At 40.1% G+C, this 12,911-nt stretch overlaps 1 protein-coding gene across 1 annotated transcript; it reads right to left on the bottom strand.

Annotated features, from left to right (window-relative positions):
* Positions 1–308: 308 nt before the first annotated feature.
* LOC132520240 (craniofacial development protein 1-like) lies at positions 309–8,723 on the bottom strand. The gene is given in 6 exon segments (XM_060149031.1): positions 309–732; positions 734–1,519; positions 4,292–4,380; positions 4,682–4,781; positions 8,381–8,537; positions 8,677–8,723. Coding segments are annotated over 6 exon segments (1,482 nt in total). The 3' UTR covers positions 309–429.
* Between the last annotated feature and the right edge of the window lie 4,188 nt (positions 8,724–12,911).

Raw genomic sequence — 12,911 nt, 5'->3', positions numbered from 1 at the left:
AAGAGAAAGCTTAAAGCCTTTATGAAGACTTGAAGAAGAAACGTGGCGAAGAATCAGAAGGCACATCTTTTAATGCCAGTCATGGCTGGTTTCATCAGTTCAAGGCTAGAGCCAACCATCACAATGTAAAAGTAAGCGGTGAGGCAGCAAGTGCAGATACAGTAGCTGCCCGGCAATTTCCTGAAATGCTCTGAGAATTTTTTTCCCCCCCATAGGACCAATCTGTACTTTTTTATTTTTATTTTTTAAAAGACAAACTATTAAAAGTAAAATGACTGAAATCACATGAGATCAAGATACAAAGAAATTCAATGTAGAGAAAAAGACTTTGCTGGGAAACAGTCAATGGGAAACACAGGAAACATTTCACAGACGCACAAAAAGCTCACGTTGTAAACAGGATTAAGCTGCTGTAGGTTCCTCATCACATCAGGGTTTCATTTTGCTCAGCCTGAGATCTCACTCGATTTCAAACTGCCTGTGATCCACTCGGTCTAGAAAAGCTTTCCGTTCAATGAACCCCTCCTTCCCTCGATTGTGGATGGCTAGTTCTTCTCCAATGCTCTCTTCCTCCTTGAAGCTCTCCCAGTCCAGCTCGGCCTTCTCTAGTGTGCTCATCTTCTGCTTCTTGGCTCCTATCTTCCCCAAAAGGCTGCTCATATCCCTTGACCTTTTTAACCCTGACCCGGCAGGAAGTGACGGTAGAGCTGAAGGGACATTATTAGCCTGGGGATTTTTCTTTCGCATTTTGCTTGAAGAAGGATTTGGCTTCTTTAGATGTAGCATCCACTTCCTTAGTCACCCTGACTTCACCAGCAAAATCAAACACCTTGGTGATTTTAACTTTTTCTGTTTCTTTAGGTTTCTCTAGCTCTTCTGCTTTGACCAACAATTTACTTGAACTTGTCTCTTCAGCCTCCTCTCCTCTTTTAACTTGTGTACAAGGAGGCACTTTTGATTTTAGTCCTACGTCATTGAGGAAGCTGGCCCATAGTTCATCTTCCTTCTTTTTCCTCGTATCCTCTGACTCAATGCCTTTTTCTTGCTCTGCAGCTACATCTTCCTCCTCACTACTTCTTCCTCCAGATTCCTCACTGGCATCCTTCTCGTCCTTTTCTAATGAGAGGCCACCTTGTTTTCTCTTCCTGGCCAGAATGCTCTGAGCCTTTCTTTTTCTCCCTTTGGTTTTCTGTGTCTTCTCTTCACCATCCACTTCATCTTCCTTCACTAATTCATTTACATCATCTTCACTATACTCTCCACCCGATGACACGTAGTCCTCGTCCTCCTCCGAGGTGGAGAAATCTTCAGAGTCGAATTCCTCCGTGTCACTAAGGCGTGGGGCGGACAGAGCCGCAGCAGCTACCCCCAAAGGCAAAGCTCTAGGGAGAAACCATAGACAGGGATGCGGCAGGGTCGGCGGCAGCTGGGGCAGCCCCCGCAGCGTGCTCTGAGAAATTATTGATGAAGGCGCATATTTACCCGAGCAGATTTTTAATGTAGATGAGGCAGGATTGTACTGGAAGAGGATGTCAGACCAAAGTTACATCAGTAAGGAGGAAAAGTTGATGCCAGGCTATAAAGCAGCAAAGGATAGGCTAACTGTTGTTTGGTGGCAATGTTTCCGGTGATATGAAGCTGAAGCCGCATCTTAGATTATCATTCAGAGAACCCAAGAGCCCTTCAAAACATAGCCAAGGGCTCTCTCCCAGTTGTGTGGAAGAGTAACCCCAACGTCTGGGTTACACAGACCGTTTTCCAGGACTGGTTTTTCCACCAATTTATCCAGGAGGTGGAGAAATATTGCTTGGAGAAGGACATCCCATTCAACATTCTCTTGCTGCTCGACAGTGCTCCAGGCCACCCCCATTCACGGACGACTTTCATCCCAACATCAAAGTAGTGCATCTGCCATCAAATACTATGTTGCTTATCCAAATTATGGACCAGGGGGTTATAGCAACTTTCAAGAAATATTATTTACATCACATTTCTTGTCAGGCATCAAAGGTGGGTGATGAATTGGGAACAACCTTGTGACAATTTTGGAAGGACTATAACATCTACAAAGCCATAAAAAATTTGACTTTGCTTGGCATGAGGTTACAGCCATCACCGTGAATGGAGTTTGGAAGAAGCTTTGCTTGCAGTTTATTCACAGTTTTCATGGATTTGAGAAGGTGGATGAGGAGTCCAAAGAGGTCTTCAGCAACTTAGTGGCCCTCAGTGAGAAACTGGAGCTAGATCTGCAAGAGGACGATTTCACTGAACTCCTTGCTGTGCAACACGAGGAGCTTACTAATGAAGGCCTGATGGAATTGGAGGCCCAGAGAAAGGACGAAGAGAGACAAGAGGAAGAAGAAGTAACTGAAGAACCAAAGAGATTCACAATGCAGGAAATGGCAAGGGGATTGTTTTTATCTGAGGATGCACTGTTAGTTTTTGAGGCACAGGACCCGAACATAAAATGGTACATGAAGGTTGCAGCAGCCATTCAGAATGCAATCCAGTGCTACTGTGTCATCTATGATGAAAAAAAGAGAGCTACTACCCAGACATCACTGGATCATGTTTTCAAGAGGGAAGATAGAATTGAATCCAGCAAGGAACCAGAACATGTGCCATCAATGTCAGGCGTGAGTGAATTTGCAGCTTGCCCTCCGTCTCCTATTGCTGACGGTCCTTCAGCTCTACCATCTCCCACCTCCTCTCCCTCCTCCAGTCAGTAGCTCTTCTTGCCTGTTCACTCGATGCCAGCCCCTGTATGCCAGCTATTGTGCTGTACTGCTGTACTTTTCAAGGTACTGTACTGTAAGATTAAAAGTGTTTTCATTATTTTGTGAGTTTTTTAATGTATTATTTGTGTGAAAAGTATTAGAAACCTATTATAGTACAATAATATATAGCCAATTGTTTTAGTTGGGTACCTAGGCTAAATTTGTTGGACCCACTAACAAATTGGACTTATGAATGCCCTCTTGGAATGGAACTTGTTCATATGTAGGGGACTTACTGTATTTTCTACATTTTCACATTTTCGTTTGTGTCTGGAGGAGAAAGGGGTAATTTAGTTATTCAATTCTCAATGCTTTGCCAGAATAAAAATTTGGGCTAAAATTATATAATCATACACAATTTTAATATATTATATTATTTTAATATATTTTCACATATATATTATATATAATAAGCAATAAAGTATCCAGCATGTTTAATTATGAAGTCTATATACATATTTAGACATTAGTCATTACTCCACTATACTTATATGAAAATTTAGAGTTAGCAATTTATATGCGCATTAAACTCATCAAATGCTAATGACAGCTTAAATAATATTTAATAGGCATGTCTTTGTAATTCTTTTAATAGTAGCAGTGAATATGATTAAGGTAATTAAATATTGCCCCTGGGAAGTGAATGCCTAAAAATCCACGTATGGCGTTTTGAAGACTTTAAGAAATTAATCAGAGATGTTTGGGTAATGCAGCAATTTCTTTGAAGACATGTTTAGTTAAAGAAATTAAGCAATTCTGTACTTTATAACTTTAGAGTGATGGCTATTCCTTATTTTGTGCCTTCAAAGTCTTTTGCTTATAACTCTAGTATAACATTTACTTTGTTTTGCCTTTTATAATAACTACCAAAATAAGAATGAGTCTCCATTAAGACCACAGGTCTTACAGGGTAAGAGTAAATGTATTTGAAGTAGTAACACAATCATTGTTTAATGAATTCATAAGACATCGTACGTAATTTTATTTATCTCAGGATGTTAGGATATTTCAATCCTTAAATTTTAGTGCTTACATATCTCTCAAATTTACCCCCAATATGCTATCTCCATGGATATTGACATTTAAACATTTTCAATTATTTTCTAGATTATTACAATAACCCGCTAAATAATCTCTCTGCAGTTAGACTTGCCTTTCTTATACTCTCTTCTACACTGCTGCCAAATTGATCTTTCTAAATGTTAATCTGATCAGATCACTCCCTGCTTGTCCCTACTTTATTAGTCAGGACTGTGATGGGAAATCAGTGTCACACACAAATGGGGCAATGGAGAAGATTTAAATGAAGGGACTGTCTTTAAAGATATGAGCAAGGTCAAAGGAATGGTAAAGACCTCAGGACTCTCAACAAGAGAAAGACACTACCACAAGGCATTCTAAAAGGGAAAAGGGAGAGGGCCTTTACCAAAACCAGGCAAGAGATCTGTAGCTACAGGAAATGACCTCCAGATGAGTTTGTGGCCCTAGGTTGAGGAAAGCAGTTATTGCCTCACCCAATTGATTTGGATCAGGTAACCTAGAAGTAGAGCATAAGACAGGTAGTCTTGTGCAAGTGATCTTTGAGGAAGTTCTGAGGTGAAATCTGTAAGGGAGTAAGGAGAGTGAGAAAAGGCAAAAGATGAAATTAAGCAAAAATGTGATTTCAGGAGAGGTTTACGTTCAATCTAATCCCATAGGACACTTCAGAACATAGATTGTAGCTAGAGGTTTTCTTGCCCAGAGAAAGAAGGGCTTCACTTTCTTATCTGTGCATTAGACAGTCACTGGGGACTGTCTGACCCCTGGGAGAGGAGATAGTTTAACTTCTCAGAAATCTTTGGGTGTAACAGCTTCAATCAGCCTAGGGCAATCCTCCAGAGAAATATGCCAGTTTGAGCAGTTACCAGCCAAGACCTGCAGCCGTTGGGGGATGGGTGCACCAGCCCAGTCTAAGCTCTTCCCATCTGTTCTCGGCTTCTTCAGAACTTGGGTTGGTCTAAATTTCTGGAAAAACTTGTAAAAGCATTAGTAGGGTGAATTGCAGCCTTCTTTACTTCAATTGATTTTAAATTAGTAAATGATACTTATCATCTCCTTCTCCTTCTCCTTCTAAATTCCTCTTATTCTCACCTAGAACTTCAGATGGCCTCAGTAGCTTGTTTGGTGAGATGATTCAGAATCTCATCGCTGAGAGGCTTGATACCGTCATTACCATAACTTTACCAGGCAATGATTGCTGTACTTGTTCATTTATAATTAGGTTAGGCATGGACGTACCAAGAAATATCCTGTAGTTAACCTAAGTACCAAACATATTCCTCCATGCTCCTATTAAGTAACAACAACCATATGTCCTTAGGATCATCAGGTTAAAACACCCAAGTGTATACAAGTGTGCTAGTATGGTAACTCCTTTCTTTGTTTGCTGGTCAATTTGAAAAACTCTAAGTTATCAGCTGTCAGCCATGGCTTAAGTTTAGTGAGACTTTTGCAGTGTCTTTGAGTGAAAGCATCCCTCTTCTGGGAAATAGGACCTCTAGGCCCACAGGGTCTTAAGTTGAGCAAACGGAAAACACAAATTCTCTCAGTCGGGCCCTGGAGTGACTGTGAAGTGAAGTCACACCTTCCTCCATCACTTGGTTTCTGAACTCATTGAATAATATGGGACATAGCACCATATATGACCATTGGTTTAGGATAAAGGTACTGCTTTCTGAAGGATAGTGCCCCCATTAAGGGGTTCCATCTCCAAACTGATATTGCAGATGTGCCTTAAATGGGCATTTCCATGCTCTGTCAGGTCAGCAGCCTCCAAATGATTCAATATATGGTAACATCAGAGGATTTATTTGCCATGTTCCCATCATCATGCTTCTTTTGCCATTAAAAGGATCTCTTGGGGCTTCCCTGGTGGCACAGTGCTTAAGAATCCGCCTGCCAGTGCAGGGGACATGGGTTCGAGCCCTGGTCCGGGAAGATCCCACATGCCGCGGAGCAACTAGGCCCATGCGCCACAACGACTGAGCCTGCACTCTGGAGCCTGCGAGCCACAACCACTGAAGCCCGCGTGCCACAACTACTGAGGCTCTTGCTCCTAGAGCCCATGCTCCACCAAAGAGAAGCCTGCACACCGCAACAAAGACCCAACGCAGCCAAAAATAAATAAATAAATAAATAAATAAAGGATCTCTTGGTCTGAGGAGACAATATGTGGGATCCTATTCTATAGATCACTCTGTGAGCCCTTGCATATTATGCTGACTGAGATACTGCTGTTAAAGAAAAAAGGTAGACACGTACTTGGAATATGTGTCACTCTGCTCAAGACAAATTATTGCCCTTGTCAGGATAAGAGGGGCACAGTGTTATCAAATTACCATCAAGTGTCTGCTTGGTTTCATCGAAGTATGGTATCATATCAGGGATTCAGCATTAGAATCTGATTCTGGATAGGATGGACATTTAGCTGGGGCATTAGCTAGATCAAATTCAGTGAGAAGGGAGCCCATGCTATTCGGTCCAGAGGTAGTCTCCATCTCTGTCATCATGGCTACTCCATTCATGAGTCTATTCAGCAAGCACAGAAGTTGGTTTATAATCTATTGGACCAGTCATCCTCCATACTTGGTTGACATATGGTAAATTCCTCTTATTTTGTGTCCATTCCCATATGTCCAGCCACATTCTACTTCCTTAGACATCCTTGTCCCTAAACTGCCAATTTTGTTCCTTGCATGCCTCCAGCCAATTAACCAAGTCATTCACCACTGCCTATGCATTCCTGTATATCTTTGTTTTGAGTCACATGTCTCTCAACAAAATTGGGTGATGAATAATACTGACCAAAGCCCTCTCTACTGTTCGAATTTTCTCATCACTACTGTCTTTCAAGGCTTCCTCTGAGTGGGCTGTTCTGTAACAGCAGCCCATTTGGGGCCCAAACTAAAACACCAGGCTGAACTATCCATGGACCAAGTCTGGGTTATTTTCTTCTTCTCCTAAGCTGGTCATAAAGAATCATCCCATGAGACCATAGTTGTGAGCTGTGTGAGTGGTATGTTTTGAGACTGTGCTGGGTGACATGGAAGTCTGAGATGCTTATTTTTCCAGCTCACTTATGCCCTTTGGAACTGCTTAAGGCTGATCTAAGATGTAACCCTTCCATTTTTATAAATAATTGCTGCTTGGGCTGCTAAAGTTTATGACTTGGTGGGTCTGACAGCCACCAGCAGTGAGCAGTTTTGGTGTCACTGCTACTTGATGTTCCTTGGCCAGATATTTATTCTGCCTGTGATCCTGACTATCAAGGAGAAGTTGGACTACTACTCCACAACGGAGGTAAGGAAAAGTATGTCTGAAATACGGGAGATCCGTTAGGGCATCTCTTAGTATTAACATGCCTGTGATTAAGGTCAATGGAAAAGCACAACAACATAATCCAGGAAGAACTACCAGATCCTTTGGAAAAGAAGGTTTGGGTCACACTGCCACATAAAGAACCATAACCAGCTGAGGTGTTTGCTGAAGGAAGAGGAAATACAGAATGGGTAGTAGAAGAAGTTATTTATAAATACCAGTTATGACCATGTGACTAGCATCAGAAATAATGACTATAACAATCATGAGTATTTCCTCCTAATTTGTTATGAATAAGTCTTGTGTGTATTTATACATATATTAAGCAAATAGCCTTGTTTTCTTTCCTCTCATATTTCCTTACCATATAACATAAGATTTATTGACTTCCTATCAGCATTTAAGTATTGTTAATTTTAAATCATAGTATTTAAGTTATGGGATAGCTGGAGAAGAGTAAACATCACTCAAGGATTTTACTTCCTCCTCTGGAGAAAAGATTAGTGTATTTTCAGTTGTATGCAGGATAGTTGTATCACATAAGGTGGTATTATGACTTTGTTATTATCTTTATTTGGAGATTAATTATGGTTTAAGAAGATATGTATAGGGGAGGAGACCAGGATGGCAGAGTAGGAGGATGCAGAGTTAACCTCCTCCAACGAACACATCAGAAATACATCCACATGTGGAGCAATTCTCACTGAAACAAACTGGAGACTATCAGAAAGACTTTTACACATCCAAGGCTGTAAGAAAGATCCACATGGAGTCAGGTAGGAAGGGAAGAAAAGTGATCATGTCAGGACCTTTGCCCCTAGTAGGGGACACAGAAGAGAATGGGGATGACACAGGCTCAGAGATCCTGCCTGGGGAATGAGCAGTTTGAACCACATAGGTCAGAGACCCAGAGCCTGAGTCCCCTTATCTGGTTTGAAAACCAGTGGACTGACATGTGGACTGTAAGAAGCCTCGACTCCACTCATGAGGAGTGCACACACACTTGATTACTCCAGAAACAGGCTGGGGGGAGCAGATTAAAACTGCCCAGGACTCTAGCTGGTTGCCTGCAACCATCCCAGCGTGCACCCCAGCCCAGGACTAGAGCCCTCTCCAACCCCTCTTGCTCCTCAGTGCAGCTCCACCTAGGGTAAAGGCTGCCACAGCCGAGGAAAGAATGCAGTTGAGGGGGACAAAGCCGGTTTGGACTCAGCACAGCATCTGAGTGGGGCAAGGGCAACCATTACTGGTGCACATGAAGGCAGCAGATCAGGATTGGTCTGGAACTCTAACTGGTGTGCAGGGACCACTGCAATGCACACACTGGCCCACACCAGGTGTCCACTCCGGCCTGTCTTGCTCCAGTACTGCTCACCTCTGGGGTGAGGGTGCTGGTACTGGGAGCTGAAAGAGAACACACTTAGTGGGAACAGAAACAGCTCAGACTGGATCCTCAGGGCTTCTACTCCAGCAACTTGGGACCCAATCCCACCCCCAATAAGGTAGTGTGGACACTAAGCAGAAGAGAAGTGCTAGCTCCTACCTGGTTCTGGCTCTAGATTCTCCAGCCCCACCTTCCACCAAGGTCATAGCTGGTAGCACACCTTGAGGGAAGAAAGAAGGAAATAATAAAGAGTAGAGAGAAAATAAATGAAATACAGACCCAAAAAAAAGCAATAAAAAAGATCAGTGAAACCTAGATCTAGTTTTTTGGAAAGATAAACAAAATTGGTAAGCTTTTAGCCAGGCTCATCAAGAAATAAAGAGAGCAGATACAAATATACAGAATAAGAAATGAAAAAGTAGAAATAACAGCCAATATTAAAGAGACACATAAAGTCATAAGAGACTATGAAAAGTTATATACCAATAAATTGGACAACCTAGAAGAAATGGATAAATTTCTAAAAACATACAATCTTCCAAGACTGAACCAGGAAAAAGTAGACAATCAGAACAGACTGATCAGTAGTCGTGAAATTGAATTTAGAATTAAAAAAAAAATATCTCCCAGCAAACCAAAGGCCAGAACCTGATGGCTTCACAGGTGTACTCTACCAAACATATAAGGAAAAGCTAATATGTCAAGCTATTCTAAAAAATTGAAGAGGACAGAATACTTGCAAATTCATTCTACAAAGCTACCATTACCCTGATACCAAAACCAGACAAAGACACTACCAAAAAAAGATCAAATTACAGACCGATATCTCCGATGAATATAGATGTAAAAACCCTCAGAAAAATTAGCAAATAGAATTCAAAAATATATTAAAAAGATCATACACCATGATCAAGTGGGATTTATTAGGGATGCAAGGATGGTTCAATATCCACAAATCAATCAGTCATACACCATGTTATCAAAAGGAAGGATAAAATTCATATGACCATTTCAATGGTCATATAGTGGCAAAAAAAATCATTTGATAAAATTCTACATCCATTCATGACAAAAACTCTAGTCAAAATGGGTATAGAGAGAACATATCTCAACATAATAAAGGGCATTTATGACAAATCCACCGCTAACATCATATAGTTAGTGAAAAGCTGAGTGCTTTTCCTCTAAAATCAGGAACAAGACAAGGATGCCCATTCTTGTCACTTCCATTAATATAGTACTGAAAGTCCTAGCCACAGCAATTAGATAAGAAAAAGAAATAAAATGCATCCAAAATGGAAAGGAAGAAGTAATACTGTCACTATTTATAGATAATATAATACTCTGTATAGAAAACCCTAAAGTCTCCACCAAAAAACTATTAGAACTAATAAATGAATTCAGTAAAATTGTAGGATACAAAATTAATATATGCAAATCTGTTGCTTTTCTATATACTAACAATGAACTACCAGAAAAAGAAGAAATAAAACAATCCTGTTGAAAATTGCATCAAAAAGAATAAAATAACTAGAAAGAAACTTAACCAAGGAGGTGAAAGACCTATACTCTGAAAACTATAAAACAGTGATGAAGGAAATTGAAGATGATACAAATTGAAAGATATTCTGTGCTCTTGGATTAGAAGAATTAATACTGATAAAATGTCCATACTACCCAAAGCAAACTACATATTTAATGCAATCCCTATCAAAATATCCATGACACTTCACAGAACTAGAACAAATAATCCTAAAATTTATATGGAACCACAAAAGACCCCAAATCACCAAAGCTATCTTAAGAAAAAAAGAACAAAGCTGAAGGTATCATACACCCTGATTTCAGACTATACTGCAAATCTACAGTAATCAAAACAGTATGGTACTGGCACAAAAACCGACAACATAGATCAATGGAAGAGAATAGAGAGCCCAGAAATAAACACATGCACTTATGGTCAATTAATCTATGGCAAAAGAGGCAAGAATATACAATGGGAAAAGACAGTGTCTTCAATAAGAAGTGCTGGGAAATCTGGACAGCCACATGTAAAAGAATGCAATTAGAATATTTTCTCACACCACATACAAAAGTAAAATCAAAATGGTTTAAAGATCTAAATGTAAGACTATAAATCATAAAACTCCTAGAAGAAAACATAGGCAGAACACTCTTTGACATAAATCATAACAATGCTTTTTTATCTGTTCCTAAGGCAAACAAAAAAAGGAAAAATAAACAAATGGGAGCTAATTAAACTTAAAAGTTTTTGCACAGCAAAGAAAATCATCAGCAAAATGAAAAGAAAACCTACTAAATGGAGAAAATATTTGCAAATGATATAACTGATAAAAGGTTAGTATCCAAAATATATAAACAGCTCATACCACTCAATATGAAAAAAACAAACAACTCAATTTAAAAATGGGGAAAAATACCTGAAAAGACATTTTTTCCAAAGAAGACATACAGATGGTCAACATGAACAGGAAAAAATGCTCAACATTGCTAATCATCAGAGAAATGCAAATCAAAACCACAGTGAGACATCACATCACACTTTTCATAATGACTCTCATCAGAAAGACTACAAATTACAAATGTTGGTGAGGATATGAAGAAAAGGAAACCCTTGTACACTGTTGATGGGAATGTATATTGGTGCAGTCACTATGGAAAACAGAATGGAGATTCCTCAAAAAACTAAAAATAAGGGGCTTCCCTGGTGGTGTAGTGGTTGAGAGTCCGCCTGCCGATGCAGGGGACATGGGTTCGTGCCCCGGTCCGGGAAGATCCCACATGCCGCGGAGCGGCTGGGCCCGTGAGCCATGGCCGCTGAGCCTGTGCGTCTGGAGCTGTGCTCCGCAACGGGAGAGGCCACAACAGTGAGAGGCCCGCATACCACAAACAAAACAAAACAAAACAAAAAAAACTAAAAATAAAACTACCATATAACCCGGCAATTCCACTTCTGGGTATGTACACCAAGAAGACAGAAACACTAAGTCGAAGCACCTCATAACAGCACTATGTTATGTGTTCATAACAGCACTATTTGCAATAGCCAAGATATAGAAACAACCTAAGGTCCATCAACAGATGAATGGATAAAGAAGTTGTGGTATATTTACATATATCACAGTGGAATATATATATACAAATGGAATATTACTTACCCACACAAAAAAATGAAATTTTGCCAATTTCAACAACATGGATGGACCTGGAGGGTATTATGCTTAGTGAAGTAAGTCAGATAGAGAAAGATAAATACTGTATCTTTTATATGTAATATCTAAAAAAAAAAAAAAGCATATGAATGAATATAACAAAACAGAAACAGACTCACAGATACAGAGAACAATGTAGTGGTTACCAGTGGGGAGAGGGAAAGAGGGAGGGGCAAGTTAGGGGCAGGGGATTAGGAGGTACAAACTACCATGTGTAAAATAAATAAGCTATAAAGTATATTGTGCAGAACAGAGAATATAGCCAATATTTTATAATAACTTTAAATGGAGTATAATCTAAAAAAACATTGGATCACCATGTACACCAGAAATTAATATAATATTTAAGTAAACTATTCTTCGATAAAAATATAAAATAAAATTAAACATATGTTTAGATGCCAAGTTGACAAAAAGCAGACTTGTGATGGTTAATTTTATGTGTCAACTTGACTGGGCTAAGATATGCCCAGATATCTGTAAAACATTATTTATGTGTGTGTCTGTGAGGGTGTCTCTGAAGAAATTAGCATTTGAATGAGTAAATTGAGTAAAGAAGATCTCCCTCACCAATGCAGGTTGGCATCACCCAAAGCACTTAGGGCCTAAATAGCACAGAAAGGCAAAAGAAGGGTACATTTGCTTTCTGCCTGAGCTAAGATATCCATCTTCTTCTGTCCTCAGACACTGGTGCTCCTAGTTTTCTGGTCTTTGGCATTGGACTGAATTATACTACAAGGTTTTCTGGGTCTCCAGCTTGCAGATGGCAGATTGGAGGACTTCTTAGCCTCCATAATCAAGGCCAAGTCCTACCATAGACACACATGTATATATAATTTTATCTGTATTTATAAAATATATTTTGTGTATTATTGGTCTGTTTCTCTAGAGAACCTGAACTAATACACCATGCCGAGTAGCGTTCCAGCAGTTGCATTTTTTTTTAATAAATTTATTTATTTATTTATTTTTGGCTGTTTTGGGTCTTCGTTTCTGTGTGAGGGCTTTCTCTAGTTGCGGTGAGCGGGGGCCACTCTTCATCGCGGTGCGCGGGCCTCTCACTATCGCAACCTCTCTTGTTGAGGAGCGCAGGCTCCGGACGCGCAGGCTCAGCGGCCATGGCTCACCGGCCTAGTTGCTCCACGGCCTGTGGGATCTTCC

The sequence above is a fragment of the Lagenorhynchus albirostris genome, chromosome 5 (assembly GCF_949774975.1).
Source record: "Lagenorhynchus albirostris chromosome 5, mLagAlb1.1, whole genome shotgun sequence".
NCBI lineage: Eukaryota > Metazoa > Chordata > Mammalia > Artiodactyla > Delphinidae > Lagenorhynchus > Lagenorhynchus albirostris.
The sequence above is the reverse complement of the archived record's forward strand: the minus strand, read 5'-3'. Positions and strand labels throughout refer to the sequence as shown.